Source organism: Phycomyces blakesleeanus, assembly GCF_001638985.1.
Source record: "Phycomyces blakesleeanus NRRL 1555(-) unplaced genomic scaffold PHYBLscaffold_1, whole genome shotgun sequence".
Classification (NCBI taxonomy): Eukaryota; Fungi; Mucoromycota; class Mucoromycetes; order Mucorales; family Phycomycetaceae; genus Phycomyces; species Phycomyces blakesleeanus.
The window spans coordinates 143,916-163,409 of record NW_017265134.1 but is presented as its reverse complement, the minus strand read 5'-3'; the positions used below and the strand labels follow the sequence as shown (position 1 = coordinate 163,409).

The 19,494-nt window shown below is 37.1% G+C and overlaps 6 protein-coding genes across 6 annotated transcripts; 5 read left to right on the top strand and 1 right to left on the bottom strand.

Annotated features, from left to right (window-relative positions):
• Positions 1–257: 257 nt before the first annotated feature.
• On the bottom strand, positions 258–1,742 carry PHYBLDRAFT_160961 (hypothetical protein; the record flags this gene model as incomplete). The annotated part of the gene is made up of 5 exons (XM_018434323.1): positions 258–362; positions 569–940; positions 1,064–1,165; positions 1,257–1,517; positions 1,644–1,742. The coding sequence occupies 5 exons, from the start codon at positions 1,740–1,742 to the stop codon at positions 258–260; spliced, it is 939 nt and encodes a 312-aa protein (XP_018298352.1).
• A 1,324-nt stretch (positions 1,743–3,066) lies between these two features.
• PHYBLDRAFT_160960 (hypothetical protein) lies at positions 3,067–6,241 on the top strand (the record flags this gene model as incomplete). The annotated part of the gene is made up of 4 exons (XM_018434322.1): positions 3,067–3,222; positions 3,350–5,069; positions 5,183–6,021; positions 6,086–6,241. The coding sequence occupies 4 exons, from the start codon at positions 3,067–3,069 to the stop codon at positions 6,239–6,241; spliced, it is 2,871 nt and encodes a 956-aa protein (XP_018298351.1).
• An 840-nt stretch (positions 6,242–7,081) lies between these two features.
• On the top strand, positions 7,082–7,400 carry PHYBLDRAFT_137862 (hypothetical protein; the record flags this gene model as incomplete). Its single annotated transcript, XM_018429889.1, has 2 exons — positions 7,082–7,100; positions 7,201–7,400. The coding sequence occupies 2 exons, from the start codon at positions 7,082–7,084 to the stop codon at positions 7,398–7,400; spliced, it is 219 nt and encodes a 72-aa protein (XP_018298350.1).
• Positions 7,401–8,793: 1,393 nt separating this feature from the next.
• Positions 8,794–10,682, top strand: PHYBLDRAFT_178538 (hypothetical protein; the record flags this gene model as incomplete). The annotated part of the gene is made up of 1 exon (XM_018438000.1): positions 8,794–10,682. One exon carries the CDS (start codon positions 8,794–8,796, stop codon positions 10,633–10,635), a length of 1,842 nt encoding a protein of 613 aa, XP_018298349.1. The 3' UTR covers positions 10,636–10,682.
• A 2,239-nt stretch (positions 10,683–12,921) lies between these two features.
• PHYBLDRAFT_178537 (hypothetical protein) lies at positions 12,922–14,804 on the top strand (the record flags this gene model as incomplete). The annotated part of the gene is made up of 1 exon (XM_018437999.1): positions 12,922–14,804. The coding sequence occupies one exon, from the start codon at positions 12,922–12,924 to the stop codon at positions 14,755–14,757; it is 1,836 nt and encodes a 611-aa protein (XP_018298348.1). The 3' UTR covers positions 14,758–14,804.
• Positions 14,805–16,614: 1,810 nt separating this feature from the next.
• Positions 16,615–18,877, top strand: PHYBLDRAFT_129059 (hypothetical protein; the record flags this gene model as incomplete). The annotated part of the gene is made up of 5 exons (XM_018429259.1): positions 16,615–16,800; positions 16,862–17,631; positions 17,709–18,044; positions 18,115–18,305; positions 18,411–18,877. The coding sequence occupies 5 exons, from the start codon at positions 16,615–16,617 to the stop codon at positions 18,746–18,748; spliced, it is 1,821 nt and encodes a 606-aa protein (XP_018298347.1). The 3' UTR covers positions 18,749–18,877.
• Between the last annotated feature and the right edge of the window lie 617 nt (positions 18,878–19,494).

Here is a 19,494-nt window from a genome sequence, read left to right as displayed (position 1 = left end):
ATCTGAAATGTAATTTATTTATATGCGTGTGAATCTTTTATTACAAATACACACGATTGATATTTTAACTGTGGTAAAATTTGGAGTTTGATTTGATTTACTATTGTTACTTGTACTGTCTGTACGTGGGTTGTAATCGTGTAAGGTAATATATATGTGTGTTCGTGTGTTTGTAATGTTGGTATACCTTTTATAAGTTTGTGATTGGCTTAAAAAAAAATTAAGTTTTCTAAATCACATGATCAAGAGCTGTAAACTTATAGGGTCTGGCCATCATCATCAGATTGAGGTGGGGGTGTAGGGAAGTCGTGGATATCAGCAAATGAACTCTCGGATTTGAATCTATCAGAGTAGCGCCAGTCCTTGAACAGAATTTATTGTCGTCATCATTTATAATTATTATTGAAATCAAATAAAACATAATGTAATGTAATGTAATGTAATGTAATGTGTGTATATATTTATAATAATAATAATAATAATAATAATAATAATAATCACCATCACTACCACTACTACTACTACTACCACTACAATCATCTTAATCACCTCAAGCCATGTTGTTTACCTTTTGGATGCCTACGACCTCTAGCTCCATCCGTTCAAAGTCTTTTTCAAGTTGAGTGACAATATCATCTTTGAGCTTCAGTTCGCATTTTAGCATCTCCGCATCTTCTTCCTTGTCCCGTAATAGGTCATACAATTGTTCCTGATCCGCATGAAGGGCCTGCAATCCCTCTCTTAGCTGTGCATTTTCTTGTTCAAGGGCACTGGCCATCGTTCCACCCGAGATATTGGAATGAATCACCGGTCGGCAGATATGCTGTGGTTCAGGCTTTTGTTCTTCGCTCTCAGGTGGAAGAGTCAGAACAGAGAATCCTTGGCTAAGAGGCTGATCTGTATAACAACACGTCTTGTTACATCCAGCTTGTCCCTCGAGCTAAAATATATGTATATATAATTATATGTAATATGCATATTTATGTATATTATATTTTATATATATATATATATATTTAGAGAGAGAGAGAGAGAGAGATTACCAAAAAAAAATCATTTTTACCTGTCGATATAAAAGATTCACAATCTGAACAAGATATTCATACTCTGGTCCAACGTTCTTCATCTGTCGAATCTGATCTTCTTTCAATTGATTCAATTCTTGCTATCATAAGAAATTAACAGAGCTTAGTTAACAACAGTATTTCATCAATAAATAAATAAATAAATGAATAAAATTCACAGGTTTCCCTTACAGATTTTGCAAGTAAATCATCTTGGAGTAATCGATTACTACGCTGTAGTCGGATATTATGGATCCTCAATTCTTCCATATCCTGCTTAAGTTGAGCCGTCTGTTGCTCTACGAGTCTGTCACAATCCAACTTTAGGATTCGATTGGCTCGGAGTAATCGAACATTGGACAATGTGAGATGCTCAATCTCATTCCCAAGTTGTCTTTGTCGGGTATCTGAATCACCATTCTGTATTGTTCGTTTGGGTAGGTCAACTTCTGGCTATAGATATATAAAGAAAAGAAAAGAAAAGAGTAGATAGATAGATTGGTGTTAATATCACAAAAAATCTAGGCACAGTCATAATAAATCTATATTAAACTCTCAATCTCGCCTGTCGCTGTTTACCAAGGACGGCATGGAGGAGGAATCTTGCAAGGGTATTGAATAGTTCATCAGGTTGTGAAGTGGACTTAGGTGATCCCGTGCAGTGGCTGAGACGGGCATAGAGAAACGCTGCATTGAAAATAACAAATAAGGGGAACTTTATAGATACAACTCCTCCCCCTTTTTTCAAAAAAATAAATAAAATAAATAAATATAAATAAGTATTTATATATTTATATTTATGGATAAAGAAGTAATCAAGTAAAGAGGTAAGAAAAGTAAAGAAGAAGAGGAGAAAATATTAATGATTCTAATAATTATTATTAATTAATGAGTAATGAGGTGAGTAAATCAAAAACTCGGTTACAAAAAATACCATAAAATAAAATGCTCTTTTTCTTGTCGATTTGCCCTTTTTATTTTTCTTTGCGTGCGTGCTAGAGTGAGTGTGGTGAGTGTACGCGTGTGTGCTGTAGTTTGTAATTAGGGTGTAGCTAGGGTGCAATTGGGATGTATAAAATGAATATTATAAGATTCCTTTTATGTATCTAATTTATACTTGTGTTAATCGGAATACCAATAATTATTACCACTAAAATCACATAATGAAGTCTGTAATTGAACTTTTTATATATCCACACACTTGCAATATTTTCATTTGGTTTCGCACATCGTTATAAGAATAACGAAAAGACTATCAGGAGAGATGGGTCTGTAGAGAGCACAAAAATTGACCTTGCAATTCAAAGAAACAAGATCCTCAAGGCTGGACTGAATCCATAGCCACAGAAATATCAAATCCACATCATTACTCAGAACTCCATTGCAGGTGTTTCAAGTTTTTGGATTGTTGTTATTAGCGTTTGATACGCTTGTTCATTGTTCTTTATAGCAGAAATCAACATCTGCACCTGGAGATCTTTGGTATTAATTACTGTTAATCTAGCTTTACTATTCTATAAGAGTGTAATGTAAGTATGTAATGTTTACAGTGTATGATGTACAATATTTTATCAAATATGTATATATTGCTTGATAAAATCAAAATCAAAATCAAGACCAAAATACACATCAAACCATCAGTTTGGATCATTATATTGCTATTTTGGCTTGTATTTACCTTGTCATTGAGGATATATCATATAGTCTATAGTCTATAGGCTATAGTCTATAGTGTAGGGAATAACTTGAAGCCCTTTCAATCCCAGATAGTCCAAACTGTACAAAAATCATCTCATTTACAAGTTTAATAGTGTTTACACTTGTTATATAATAAGAAATCGTTTGAATCATTCTTCTTTTCCCTTTATTTTATTTTTGTTTTTTTTAATATTTTATTCTTATCTCTCTTCTTCTTCCTTATATATCTATACCATTAAACAATTGTACATACACTTCTTCTTATCATTATTATTATCAATAGTAATCTAATAAATATTAATTAATGGTTTCTCTGAATGATCCCTCCTGTCTATCACGTTTGTCTATCCTCTTTCGAGAAACAGCAACGTATTGCCAAATTACACAGGATGAAGTCTGGGTAATAATGACAATAACAGTAGCAACAGTAGCAGTGGTAGCAACAATAGTGGTAGTAAAAGTAATAACAAGGACCTTAAATAAGTATCCAAAAGATATATATATAAAAATAGTTTGGCTCGTATACATCACTACTACACACACATGAATACACATATATACCTTTCTATTTACAGAATGATTTATAGGAAACATTGATAAAAATACTTCCAGACCACGAAATATGGGTGTTCGAGATCTTGCTCGAATATGGTGTCCTTGTGCCACTCAATGACAAGTTTCTTGTCTGTACACATCCTGTAAATAGCGTCCTGACTCCCCTGACAGCATGTTACTCTCCTGGATGTCTTCCGACCAAGACATGTTACGCTCCCCTCTGTCCACACCGTCCACCCGGCCCGCTCTGTCTCTATCCACTCCAGCTGACCTCTATAATAGACCCTCTGATAGACTATCCCGCACACCTCAAACGAGCAAAGTCTCTGCTGTCCAATCCACAGCAGTTCAAACAACAGGCCGCCATTGCTGAACTCGTAGCCTCAGAACAACACTACCTTGCCGACCTCCACATTCTTCACCACACATACGCCAAACCCATTCTTGAAGGCCTGTCAGGTATCGAAGAAATGCGTCGCAAAAAGTTTCATGACATCACTTTTGGAAACCATGTCCGGATCGCCTCTCTACACCAGCACCTCTACACAGATCTCACACGCCAATGGGATCCCGACCAGAAGCTCTTTTCGGGCTGTGTCGGAACAGTCCTCACAAAACACCTCGCCGGCCTCGTCGACCCTTATGTCCTCTACGCATCCTCTCATGCCAAGGGTGCCTTTGTAATCACGGCCGAGTTACACAAAAACAGTGCATTTACGGCCTTTGTGTCCTGCCAGGACAATCATCCCAAAACCCGGCGACTTGGCCTACGCCACTACCTCACCCTGCCCACCCTGCGCATGGGACGTCTGCGTCTCCTGGTCCAAGCCATTCTCAAGCACACGACCCAGCCTGACCACAGACTCGCTCTCGAGGCCTCCCTGGCTGGCCTGCACAAGCTTCTGGAAACCCTTAACCAGGTCTCTGGAAAGGCTACCCAGCAGGCCCGCATTCTCCAGCTCGCATCGGCCCTAACCGTCCCTGCCGGAACCAATGCTCGTACCCACTGCCTGCCCGACAACCCGACCCTGCTGCACGAAGGCCAGCTCCAGCTCGTAAAGTCAGTCCACTCCCTCGGCCCCATCCAGGTCCACCTGTTTCTCTTTGCACACGGCGTGTTGGTCACCCGGCGGCAGGTATCTCCAGAAGACGGCTACGAAGAATTCACATTGGTGGATGCCATACCGACCAAGATGCTTCACGTCGGGCCGATATCCCTCTCTAGGATTTCGTCGATGCTCAATACAAAGCCCAGAAGAACCGGTCTGTTTTCATCCTTGCGTCGCAGGTCAGGCGATGGCACCCTATCACGATGGTCACGTTTCCGCACAAGTCTCAAACGACAAAAAACAGCACCTGCTTCGCTTGTCAATCACTACACTCACACTCAGACTCACACCCAAAGTCATAGCAACGATCACGATCACGATCATCAAAATCAAAATCAAAATCAGTCTGTATCAGCAGCAATACCCCAAAGTGATTCTAGAGGATTATTTGGCAGGGCTCGTAGACTCACACTTTGTCATCGAGCTTATCCCGAGAACTCACTTCGGTTCATGTGTTCGTCCGTCGACGAATACAAATTGTGGCAAGCACAACTTAGATTGGCCTTGGTCGACCAGAACAAAGGACCGTTTGTCCTAAAGGGCCTGTGTGACCTACCGACCAGTTCCAATCAACCGATCATTGTGAATGGAGCATCAATGTTTCCCACAAGTTGTGGAAAAGTCTGGTGTACACTTGGTTTCCGTAAGTTGACAAGAAAAAAATATAGAAAAAAGAAAGGAACATTTATTATCTAATTATTTTATTTATTTATTAATTAATTAATTAATTAATTATAATATTAAATAATGTTGTAGAAATTACAGGTGATTCTAAACCAAGAATTGCTTTGGGTACGCAGCATGGGCTCTGGACTGGGCCTTGCGATGGATCGGAGGAATTCCAACTGGTGCTCAGTCACCACGACTGCCAACAGATGGCCATGCTCGACAATCAGACCATGATTATCCGATCCCGGCGAGAAAACAAGGCGTTATATGCCTATGATGTTGATAAACTTGCGAATCCTAGATTGAGAGACCAGGCTGGATTGGTTGTCAAGCAGTCGTCGGTGCTGTGTTTCGGGATCGGTCGCCATGGCAGCCAGACTATCCTCTGTTATCTCAAGTACACTCGGATGGGAAGAGTCGTGGCCGTAGTGCTGGTAAAGACAGCATCGACCGACGCGGCAATGTTACCGTCTTTTGGCTGGACCAAAAAGACAAAGGAGTACGGAGTTAGCATCAAGGATCCCTTGAGTGTATTGGTAGACCGGGGCAGATTGCTGATTCGGTCTTTGACGGAGGGAGTTGAGTGCATTGTTCTGGATGGTAAAGAGAGCGAGAGGATCATACTGCCTCCAAAACAGACCAACTATAGTGGCAGTATCAGTAGTACAAAGCCGAGTCTGCGACTTGAGGATCCTGCACTGATGACGATTGAATATATTCCACTCGCTGCAAATGGCCACGGGCTGATCTGCAGTGGATTGACAGCCTGGCCGGTATTTTATTCTCATTCACAAATGAAGACCCGACCCATGACAGATCGTCTTTCTGCCTTTCATTTCGAGTCGCGGGCCACTGCGGTTGTGCTGGTCTATCCATACTTGGTCATCTTTTCTCATTTTGTGATTGAAATACGCCACCTACCAACTGTAAGTCTATTTGACTTTTTTTTTACAGAATGTGCGTATTAACAAAATGAAAGGAAATCTATAGTGTGAATTAGTACAGACTATTGGTGGAAATCAAATCCGATGTGTCTACAGCTCTCCGCTCCAAGCAACAGGTGAAGACGGAACGATGCATATTACGATGCTTCATCCCGATGACCGTGTTACCCGAGTTTACCAGCTCTCCTTAGCACCGCTTTGAAGGGGACTAGCACCAAAGTAAGAGGATCTACAATAACAGCAACAACAACAAAACATAATTGTGATCTCACAACTATGAAATTAGCTTTTATGTGTTTTTTTTTAAAAAAAAAAAGGAGAAGAGGAAGAAGAATAAATAGTCTGCTGGTATGATATAAGCACAAGCACAAGCACAGACAGGCAGGCAGGCGGGCAGGACATAAAAAAATGTATTTCTTTAGCTGTAGATAGTTTGCAAGTAAAAAATAATAATAAAGGAATAAAAGGAGTCAAATGAATGTTGTACAAAGGGAATCAAAGGAATATCGATTGATATTTTTGGATTTCTTGTTTGTTCCGGGTTAAATACAAGACAAGACAATATAAAATAGCCAATAAAAGCACATGATTGTTGCTGTTCTTCTTCTTCTTCTTCTTCTTCTTCTGCTTGTGTTTCATTTAATATGAATATTTAAGCAATTACCAAGAAGTGACTGGCAAACAAACAAGCAAAAGGCCATGCAACTATATATATATATATAAAAACACCTGATGAAAGGAGTGAATACAAAGGCAATAAATCACAACACTTGATAAATCAAGCTGACAATACTTTGCCTAGTTCACCCTTTTTTTTTCCTTCTTTGCTTTCCATTTCTTTGTCTTGCTATATATATAATATATAATATAAATATATCACTTATCTTTAGGCTTCTAACCTTCTGTGTAAGTGAGGGAATGACGCACAATTAATTACAATCACATATTTCCTTTCCTTCCTTTAATTTCTTTTTAATTTCCCCCACACAACATCTTCTTCCTGTTATACACACACTACACATACACACATACAGTATCCATCATGTTCTTTTGCTTCACTTGTAAGTACACTATATATATATAGATACATTTGATGTGTGTAGTGTGTAGTGTAATATACATAAATAAATAAAAATATCGGTTAACAATTTTGAATATTAGTCGGTTTTGAACAATTCAAGCGCAAGTCAAGGAATCAAGTCTATACTTGTCCTCATTGCTCTGCACAGGATGTCTACTTGGTCAAGGCCAACGATTGCTTTACATTCTGCTTTATTCCTCTAATTCCCTGCAGTGGAACAAAACAGCTCTATGAATGCTACACATGCGGCTGGGTCAATGTCAACCAACCTCCATTCTAAATTCCATTCTCAACTATATTAACAAAGTCATCGAATAACGAAAGAAAGGAAGAAGAGACAACCAAATGACCAAAGAAATTCTTTATTCAAAACTTACTTGCCAAACAAAGCCTTTCTTTTATTATTATGATAATAGTAGTTTATTAACTTCTTCTTCTTCTTTCTTCAAATTATTTTATTTATTCTTCTTTACTATTTTATTTTATTTTTTGCCTTTTTTTTAATGCAACCCTCTATACATACATACATACATACAAATAAATTGCCAAACATATTATCACCAATACACCTGTCCTTCTTTAACTTTTGCTGCAAAGTTTGTCTTACTCTTAAATTTAATCAACAGTCTCTATTTGGGAAGCACAGGTCCAGTCTTTGATCAATACGAGCATCTCTATAACCATTCTTTTTTTTATTGGTGTTTCAAATATTCATTAAGCTTTAGCTTTAAATTAGTTAGGTCACAGGTAAAATCATTTATGAGAATTTGTGAACAAGGTCATTTGATATAAATGTGTTAATTACCCTTTTTTTTTTAGGACATTGAGAAATTGTCGAATTACAATGAAGATTCATTCTTTTGTCTCATTTGGTTGTTTTTTTTTTCTATAAAGCTTTTTCCAAAATGCCTTTAATCTCAATTAATGAGAATCTTGTGAATCTACCAGAATAAGACTCATACTCTGCCGCGTTTGTTTCCAAGCATGGGTTCTTTCTGTTCTAAATCTTTCTTTCTTCTCACTGATTAAAAGTACAAATTTTCTTAGGCAAAGAACCAATACATAAATAAGAGCATCAATACAGATTCAATATCATGATAAATTTATACTCATCTCTCGTTGTCTATGTGGGTGTTTTGTGCCCAACTGTGTGTATATAACATTTGTTTCACTGACTACAAGCATTGCTAGGCTCAATAGATAAAAAAAAAATTAAAAAAAAATAGTATGATGTTATTTAGAACTGGAAAACACAGGTTCTCTTTTCTAAGCGATTACGTATCAATTTCAAAGGCTGCTCTTGATATTGACATTGTACATGAACTCCAAAACAATATCATCAATATATTTATTTCTCTATTGCTCTCTGGATTCTGCTTCTTTGTAGCTTATTAGAAAACTTGTTAAACATTACAATCATCTTCTCTTGGAACTTTCGTATACAATACCCTTCCATATTTACAGTTTCATTTGTGCTATACTGTACTTCATTTTTAGCTTTTTTTTTTGTTTTCTTTTAATAATCTGCTGCGGATTGTGCTCTTCTGTCCTACAATGGACTACGCCTCTCTTCTTTACTTCGTTTTATTTTGTCAAACCTATAAAGATATTTAAAAGTGGCTTTGATAGCATATTGATTCCTCGCACATTACAAACCCATTTTACTCTTCAATATGCTTCTATCCGAATTTCCTCAAGAGTTAATCAGCAATATCCCACCCTTTCTTGCTCTAAAAGACAAAGGATCTTGCTCTCTTGTATGCAAAACATGGCGCATACCGTTTCAGGAGTCCATGCACTCTGACTTGATTATTTGCAACAAATACCAATTACAAGAGCTGTGCAAAATACCCAAGGAAAATGAAACGCCAAAACAAGATACTAGTCACCTTTTACGATCCCTAACCTTGGGCAAAAACCTATTCGTATTCGACAAACTACTTTACACCCTACAATTTAAATTTCAGAATATCAAGTATCTCTATATTGAAAAATATGGTCTGCCCCCCATTTATTTTGGAGTCACTGCCGATTGGCACCTTTGGAAATTATTGAGGGAACTCAATATAGATTTGGATGACGAACGAATACCAGCCGAGAACCCATACCTTGAAATTATCTTGCGTTTACCTCTACTGCGACGTTTGAAGATTGCTCGCAGTCCCACCCATTCCAAACAGTTAACATTCACTTTAAACGACCTTGAAACAATCCATACGCATTTATTACATCTTAATGATCTGGAACTAAGCTCAGATTTATTACCTCTTTCTGAAACCGATCTTATCCGTTTAACCAAAGTATTACCAGCCAAGAAGATGACTGTATTTGGTAAATACACTAGAAGCACAGATCACAGATGGCTATGTTATTTCGTCCGCAAATACCCTAATATACGTACCCTCAATTTCTCAATATCCCACTACGAACCCGAACTCAAGAGACAAGAAGGCGACATGGTATCCTTTTTCACACAAATACCCCATCCGTTCCAGCACCTAAGAACCCTGAACATTGGAATCAACGATTTCCAACGTAGAGAATACTTACTTTTGTGGGACATCATTGCTACATGCCAGATATCATTAAAGAACATATCCATTATGTCATGCAAACTAAACAAGGACTCGTACTTTTCATACTCTTCCGAAGAGTTTGGAAGTTTGAACCTTGATATCATGAAACTATTCTGGCGACAGTTTTCAAAAACCCTAGAAAGTTTTTCCATTGATTACGATTACAGAGATGTGATTCCTATAGACATAATGGAAATAGTTGGCACCACTTGTAACTTGGTTCATCTAAAACTCGATACCGCACTCGTTTCATTCAAGCTTGACCTCTTCCTCGGCAAAACACCCAGCTTAAAATCATTAGACCTCGGCAAATCTCACGTCGAGATTGATTCAATTACGTTCAGCAATCCAAAGAGACACGCACTACAATCATTAAAAATATTTCGATCACAGATTGTATCGGATGTGCTTCGTTATCTATCATTCCACTGTAGAGAGCTTAATGTGTTGGACCTCGTAAACACAAAAGTATTTGGCTCGATTTCTTCAACAACAGGATGTAATTTTATCGACATGACCTATACCCGTTTCAAGTCGTTACTCATCCAAAATACAGAATTTATTATAAAAGAGAATGAAGTGTGTAATGAAAATATCGATATTACGGTCATCACTCATCCGGTTAATGACATGCCTCCAAAAGACGACAATGAACCTTCAAATTCTCCGGTTTCTATTGGGCTCCCGCATATCAAGGCACGCTATCACTGGTTCTACAGAGAAAGAAGTTGTACTATGAAAGCATTCTCCAAATCGCAAGGTTCAAGTGTTGGAAAGTTCTTTGCTGAATTTGAGAGGAAGAAAGAGAACGCTCTAAAAACCAACTTTTACCTTGACCAAGTAAATAAGAAAAAGGCCAATTGGAAAAGGAATTGTGTTTATGGCTACACAAAGATAAAATGCGGTTATGTAGCTGACTGTCATATTGAAGCCAAATAATCATAATATCTATTTGTATATAATAAACTGTGTATTTTATTTCTGTCAAGATTATCCGAGAAAATCTTTTGCATAACGCAAGTAACTACTATGTTACTTGTTAATCATCAAAAAACACCCTATATATTTACAAAGGGGTACAATTGGAGGATACATTAATAGTTTCCAACAGCAGCAAAACATTTACATAGATATTAAACAGTATATGTTTCATCTTTTGGCATGACAAAGATATTAGCTTGGTTACCATTTTACTTTGATAGCCTTTTATTTCCATATCAGATCTGCGACTAATTGGTTTATTGTTGACATCGGATTTCTTACTTTACATGCAATAAATCCCTATATAACTAACATTTCTTGAGTTGCTCTTCTTGTACGAGAGAAATTATTTGACAGGAATAACCAAATGAACTTCCTATTGGTCAAATCCAGAATAGGGTTTCAGGATCTACTGTACAAAATGCCATGTTAGTCTGATGGCATATCTCATCATGGGTCCTAAATATGCGCTATAGATCAAATGGAAAAATATTTACTGCTAATTTTTATTTAGCATATTTTTTACATGCACCACACTCTCTTCAATTTTTCATAACCAGCTAATAATCAACTCACTGATATGTTTACCTGTGTTTTGGTTTTCTTAACTGCTAAGAACTTTGTATTCCCAGATTCACTAATCTTCTTGGGCGTTTCGACTCTTCCCGCTAACTATGGACTTTGGGGCTTAGTTGAATCTCCCTTTTCTTTCAAAACAGCTATTTAATAGCTGGAAGCTATTCTTTCTCTCTTCCTTTCTTTCTTGCCTTCCTTCTTTCCCCTCTTATATCTAGCATAATTTCTATCATTATAATTGGCATACTTTTTGTTAATTTTGCTTGATTAAATTTATGTGGTATTATTAAAAGCTCTACACTTCTGGCGTATTGTATATCATATTTTGTTATCCGGAATTTTCGGTTTCGATGCTCTCTCAATGCTATGTAGACTACATTAAACTCTCGACTATAGCCAACAATATCAAGTAAATTTTTACCTTGCACAATTTTTTGCCCAGCTATACCGGTTACTTGCAATAAAAAGCTCTCAGTAAACATTTTCCGGCTCGTAACCATAAATATCGCCTGTTTCGCCCATCGAATCGCAGACAGTACTCCTAAATCCCTTCAGTTCGACCAGTATAATTAGAGTATCATTTTGACTATCAATTTATAGAAATTGAATTAAAAGTACATATCTATATCTTTCAAATTATCGGCTTTCTATTTATCTATATTGTAAATCTTTTGAAAGTATTATTGATGAAATTAAAACTATGCAAAACATGTGCCGTAGCATAGTTCCTTTTCTGGGAAGGTAGCTTTTAGGACATCTTCCAATGCTCTCAATTTTTACAATGTACATAGACTCAAAAATAAGGAGTGATATCGCTTGTTTTGACGTTTATGGTCACAGTTTCCGATAGTATGTAATATATGTATCAGACACCATAATAATAGAGGGCCCAAATTCACTACCCAACCCTGCGAATTGATGTTACAATACATTTTCTTAAATTGCTCATCTGTTGCTATAATCAACTACTTTTTTCCTTCCTCTTATTTATTCAATTAAACTCTAAATTTTACGAACCAACAGTCATACTTTCGACATGGTTCTCATATAATTATTCTTCATATTAACCTAACCTTTCTCGTAGTCAGTTTTTATTTTCTGTCATAAGATTTTCTTCAACAACAAGGGCATGAAATTCTCACTAAACTTCTCTTTCGTTTTGCAAGAGGTACCTGAGATATCTACAATTTAGTATAGTATAATAGAGTACTGCGGATGTAATGTAAGTTACTATCGATTACTCATAATGACACTGCTTGTCTCAGTATGTTGTTACACGGCTTAATATTCTTGTGTACTTGCTTTGTGCAAATGTATTTAAATGCATATTCAGCTAAATACAATCATAAAACAGCTAAAACATTATCCGTCAAACAAAAACTATAATATTGAACTTGGTTTCCTTTACTTCATTAACTTTTATTCCATATGTATATTTTCTTTTGTGTTATATTGTACTTCATTTTTAGCTTTTTTTTTTTGCTTTCTTTTAATAATCTGCTGCGGATTGTGCTCTTCTGTCCTACAATGGACTACGCCTCTTTTCTTTATTTCATTTTATTTTTGTAAAACTGAAATTTTATTTTTTCAAACCTATAAAGATATTTAAAAATGGCTTTGATAGCATATTGATTCCTCGCACATTACAAACCCATTTTACTCTTCAATATGCTTCTATCCGAATTTCCTCAAGAATTAATCAGCAATATCCCACCCTTTCTTGCTCTAAAAGACAAAGGATCTTGCTCTCTTGTATGCAAAACATGGCGCATACCGTTTCAGGAGTCCATGCACTCTGACTTGATCATTTGCAACAAATACCAATTACACGAGATGTTTGAAATACCCAAGGGAAATGAAACACCAAAACAAGATACTAGTCACCTTTTACGATTCCTAACCTTGCGCCAAAACATGGACCTATCCGACGAGCAACTTTATACCCTACAATATAAATTTCAGAATATCAAGTATCTTCATGTCGGAGCAGATAGTCTGAGCTCCGTAAATTTTGGAATCACTGCAGATTGGTACCTTTGGAGATTATTGAGGGAACTATCTATAAATCTGGGTGACGAACGAATACCAGACGCCGAGAACGCATACCTTGAAATTATTTTACGTTTACCTCTGCTGACATATTTGAAGATTGTTCGCGGACCTTTGGATCCCACACGGTTAACATTCACTTTAAACGACCTCGAAACAATACATACACATTTATTACATCTCAATCGTCTGGAACTAAGCTCAGATTTATTACCTCTTTCTGAAACCGATCTTACCCGTATAACCAAAATATCACCAGCTAATAAGATGACTTTATTCGGCATAAACACTAAAAGCACAGATCACAGGTGGCTGTGCTATTTTGCCCGCAAATACCCTAATATACGTACCCTCAATTTCTCAACATCCAACTGCGAACCCGAACTCGAGAGACAAAGGGACAGCATAATAACTTTATTCAAACACGTGTCCCACCCTTTCCAGCATCTGAAAACCGTAAACATTGGAAACTACAATTGCCCACGTAAAGAATACCTACTTTTTTGGGACATGATAGCGCCCTGTCAGATACCGTTAAAGAACATATCCCTTATCGCACGCAAATTATCCAACACCTCGTACTCATCCGAAGAGCTTGAAGGTTTGAGCATCGACATTATGAAACTATGCTTGCAACAGTTTTCAAACACCCTGGAAAGCGTTTCCATTGAATACGATTACAATGATGCAATTCCTATAGACCTAAATGAAATAGTTGGCACCACTTGTAACTTGGTTCATCTAAAACTCGATACCGCGCTCGTGTCATTCAAGCTTGACCTCCTCCTCGACAAAACACCTTGCTTAAAATCATTAGGCCTCAAAAAAGCTCACGTCGAGATTGATTCAATTACGTTCAGCAATCCAAAGAGACACGCACTACAATCATTAAAAATATTTCGATCACAGATTGTATCGGATGTGCTTCGTTATCTATCATTCCACTGTAGAGAGCTTAATGTGTTGGACCTCGTAAACACAAAAGTATTTGGCTCGATTTCTTCAACAACAGGATGTAATTTTATCGACATGACCTATACCCGTTTCAAGTCGTTACTCATCCGAAATACAGAATTTATTATAAAAGAGAATGAAGTGTGTAATGAAAATATCGATATTACGGTCATCACTCATCCGGTTAATGACATGCCTCCAAAAGACGACAATGAACCTTCAAATTCTCCGGTTTCTATTGGGCTCCCGCATATCAAGGCACGCTATCACTGGTTCTACAGAGAGAGAAGTTGTACTATGAAAGCATTCTCCAAATCGCAAGGTTCACGTGTTGGAAAGTTCTTTGCTGAATTTGAGAGGAAGAAAGAGAACGCTCTAAAAACCAACTTTTACCTTGACCAAGTAAATAAGAAAAAGGTCAATTGGAAAAGGAATTGTGTTTATGGCTACACAAAGATAAAATGCGGTTATGTAGCTGACTGTCATATTGAAGCCAAATAATCATAATATCTATTTGTATATAATAAACTGTGTATTTTATTTTTGTCAAGATTATCCGAGAAAATCTTTTGCATAACGCAAGTAACTACTATGTAACTTGTTAATCATCAAAAAACACCCTATAGATTTACAAAGGGGTACAATTGGAGGATACATTAATAGTTTCCAACAGCAGCAAAAACGTACGCCGAAATCAAGCTACAAGGATTCTATTTTTTTGATGTCAGAAATATTAGTCTGTCTGTCGCTTTAATTCGACAAGTTTTCGTTTATTTATCATGAAATAGTAAATTGTGCTTAATATCGATCTACAGAAGATTTGTCAAGGAAAGTATCTTGGATAAAAGATGTCTAAAAAGCTACTTGATAACTTGGTATGGTTGTTAATACATATACAAACCTTTCAAGACAACCCTAGAAAAAAAAAGCAGAGAATAGATACCTGGTAGAAATACATTTTTTTTGAGTAGTGAATAATGTATTGTTCAACGTTCTGTTACACTTTTTCTCTGGTCTTCCTTTATTATTGTCATAATATGTAGAAGCCTTGTTAAAATTACACTGGAGCCCAAAGGTAGGGTTAATCGATAACTATTTCGCTTTTTTCTTTCTTTCTTTCTTTCTTTTATTTGCTTAGAAATACGCTCATTTTTCAAATTTCTAACAAAATATATTGCCAACAAGTTCGAACAGGACAAAAGTCTGCAGTCAGCAGCTACATGAGATATTATTGTACCCAATGACGAATTCACCATTTTAAAATATATTGCTATTGGGATCGCTGCAGAAAAGGTACTGTAATAAACTTTTACAAATCAGCCACGGACACAGACAAGATCAAGATATTTGGTGTGTGTGTGTGTGTAGACACCACTAAAAGTTTCGGTTGACAAAATCAAGGCTCATAGCATCAATTGCTATGTAAATTGAAATTTTCTAGCGATGTTATCGTTTGTGAGGCTTGCACAGTCGTTCTTTGTTAGGTAGCTATGTGAGTTTTGGACGAAGATGAGCACTCACTTGATGCTGTTCTCTCTGCTACTATTCATATTCTCAATAAATGACGGTCTGTGCATGATAATATCTATTTTGAGGTGCTAATGACAAAAACTGTTTATGAGGTCGTTTTCAAAACTTCTGAAAAAAAGCTATTATAGCTGAATATTGGAAAAGTACTCCGCGAGATACCCACCATCCTGGCTGATAATGCTGGTTTTGATTTTTCGGATCTTGCCGCTCATCTGAGAGCAGTTCATTAAGAAGGAAAATGTACTAGTAGCCTGGATATGGTTAATGGAAAGGTCTCCAATGTCAGAGCACTAGGTATTACTGAATCCTTTAAGTTGAAGGAGCAGCAGAGCATATATGATTCTCAAATTAGACAATGTTACTCGATGTATTCTATGGCAAAGGCTCTTTTTATCGTCTATTTTGTTGTTACTATTACTGTTTCTTATATCAAACATTTCTTTGCCTGATTAGTTTAATGTCTTTATTTTCGTAGTCAAAGACAGGGATAGAAATAATATATACACAATGTAAACAAAGCTTGAATTTGAACTTGAATTTTACTATTTATTTTTCAGAAAAATAAATAAATAACAAGCACGATTTTATCAACCAAGGAAAAGTGCCAATTAAATGTAGATCTTCCATCAGTAATAAACTTCCATCTCTAAAAGACGCCATCCGTGTAACCAAGCACACTCAAAACCCAACGGAGTTGAAACGCATGAATACCATTTCTTGTCGCAGTCACCAGCTATCTACCATGAGTCATATTGTGAAGACCTCTTATACGCTTTTTCTTTCTCTCTTGTGCTCGTCTTTCTTTCCACAAGCATAGTCAACATTATCATGGTATGCCTACCAGAGCCACCAACCACAGTCGGTTCTGCTATTCCAGCTCACACTCCACATGCTGTTTCTGTGATGTTCCCGACATGGCAAGACAATGTCTATTATGAACAAGGCGATCCAAGAGTGACATCAAAGATGGAATGCGGCTATCCTCGCTTCTTCATTCATCCCTTTATTCAAAAGGTAAAAAACACCTAGAAAATACCGGGGCAGCACATTTATCATGCCTTTTTTTCTGTTCTAGTTATGCACACGCCTCGTCCAGAAATTCGGTAAGCCAACCGAAGCCGGCATGTTATTTCCTTCCCGTAAGGTAGCTGAGCGGTGTCGCAACTTTATGAAGCGTACCTATCTACCAGCACAGCAGACATCCGGGCTGATACGTATTGCCGAATTCGAAATCGCATCTGTGGATGAGACAAGCGAGCTTCAACGAGTCCCTATGTACATTGTCCTCTTTCCCAAGGATGCATTTCCGGTAGCCAAGCAATTCTGGCAACATGCAGGAGATAATGTTTCCTCTCGAATGGCCGAGTATTGCCTTCGTATTCTTGATGCAAACGATTCTATTGCTAGCTCTCAAAATTCGTCAGCCATGTATGAACCTAAACGTGGCAACCGTCGCTACGTCCGTGCATCACATCCTCACAATATCGAAGCACAATTAAAAAAAGAGACAAAGGAAGAAACATGCGAGGCAGAACATTCTGCATATGTTGAGGAGAGATACGGCCGCAACCTGCCTGTCATCTATGCCGATCGGGCCAAACGTGCCCTTCGCCGCCGCATTGCCGGTGTTCTCACAGAAGCAGAATCCGGAGAGATGATGGAACAATTTTCACAGACTACAGCTGAAGATCTTCAGCATCAACGTCAATTGAAAGGTGCTCGTGGTATTCGTGGTGTATCAGAGGAAGATGTGTACTTGTTCCCTTGTGGTATGAGTGCCATCTTTCACGCACATCGTCTTGCATTGGCAGTCGGGGACCAATCTTTAAAGAGCGTGTGCTTTGGGTAATACTTTTTTGTTTGACAGCTCTAAAAGATCGACAATTAGTTGAATTTTATTTTATTTTCTTCTATTCTATTAGCTTCCCTTACACAGATACACTCAAGATTTTGCAAAAGTTTGGTGCTGGTTGCTACTTTTATGGAATTGGTGAAGACCACAACATCGATGAACTTGAAGAGAGACTCAAAGGCGGCGAGCGTATTCTCAGTCTCTTCTGTGAGCTGCCTTCGAACCCTCTTCTAAAGTCCCCCAACCTCAAGAGATTGAGACAGTTGGCTGACGCTTATAATTTTTTCATTGTTGTTGATGAAACTATTGGCAACTTCTGCAATGTTGGAGTTCTTGAATGGGCCGACATGGCTGTGAGCAGTCTTACAAAAGTGTTCTCAGGAGACAGCAATGTTATGGGTGGAAGGTAGTATTGATTAATATGGATATCTCTAAAAGAAATAGCATCGTTCTGATAGGACTACTGATTTGTGTAGTATGATTCTGAACCCTAACCGCCAATTCTATGACAAGTTGAAAAAAGAACTTGCAAATGATTATGAAGATATTGTATGGGCCGAAGATGCTGTGTTTTTGGAGAGAAACTCGCGTACATTTAAAGAAAGAGCAAAGTCTATCAATATTGATGCTGAGACTCTGTGCGATTTTTTGATCAAGCACCCCAAGGGTAAATATAAACAATTAATACTATCAATAATACTAACAGCATCTTTCTTTATTGGGGCTAATGATAACTGGTGTTCTTGTGCTTGTCTGTGGATATAAATTACAGTTGTCTCTATATTTTATCCAAAGTATACTTGTAGAGAAAACTATGATGCGGTCAAGACTCCGGATGGTGGATATGGCGGTCTCTTTTCTATTATCTTGAAGAGTGAAAAACATGCTGCTCAATTCTATGATAACCTTGGATGTGCAAAAGGTCCTTCACTCGGTACCAACTTTACACTCGCCAGTCCTTACACCATATTGGCCCATTTTACAGAACTTGACTGGGCAGAAAAGTTCGGTGTTCCCAAGCATCTTGTACGTGTTAGTGTTGGTCTTGAGGGAAAGGAGCGTCTGCTGGCCATGTTCAAAAAGGCTTTGGATGCTGTGGATGATTTATAAGGGACAATAGACTTGAAAAAAAAGCTACGAAGAACCTAGACATCAAACTCTTACCCAAAAAAAAAGAATTTATAAAGAAAAAAGGCACTGTAAATTATTAGCCAAATAAAAATGGAATTCGATATTAACAATACCGTGTGCATACATGTACATGATATCAAAGTACGCTTTGTCCAAATGTTGTTCAGAAATCAGTCCAGAAATAAGTAATCGTTATATTTGTCTTTCGACAACTTGGCTGATAGCTTACTAAGAATGACAAAGAACAACGAATAAAGAAAAAAAAAAGTAAGAAAATAAAAGATGTATAAAATATTCAGTCGAGAGACGATGTGTATATTCTAGCTTTATCTGTCTCTCTTTCTCTCTCTCTTTAGTTCTTTGAATATCTACACTTATTGATTACTCGAATTGAATTGATTAAAATCATGCACGACTGTTTCCCAAAGATCAAAAAAAACAAGCACCACCATCAACCTAGCAAGTGAACTATATATATATATATATATATATATATATGTGTGTGTGTGTGTATGAGTCTATTAATTCATTATATTAACTTTTGGGTTAGGCTTATTGGATGTCCATAGCACTTCTTGTTATCCATCAACTGTGTGCGCCACTAAAAAACCGTTTGTATTATTATGATATATACATATATATGATAGCTAATTCATTTTTACTTTATATAGGACACCAAAGAAATGAGGTCCAGAAAGTGTTCAGTAGATATGTATTTGAGTGTT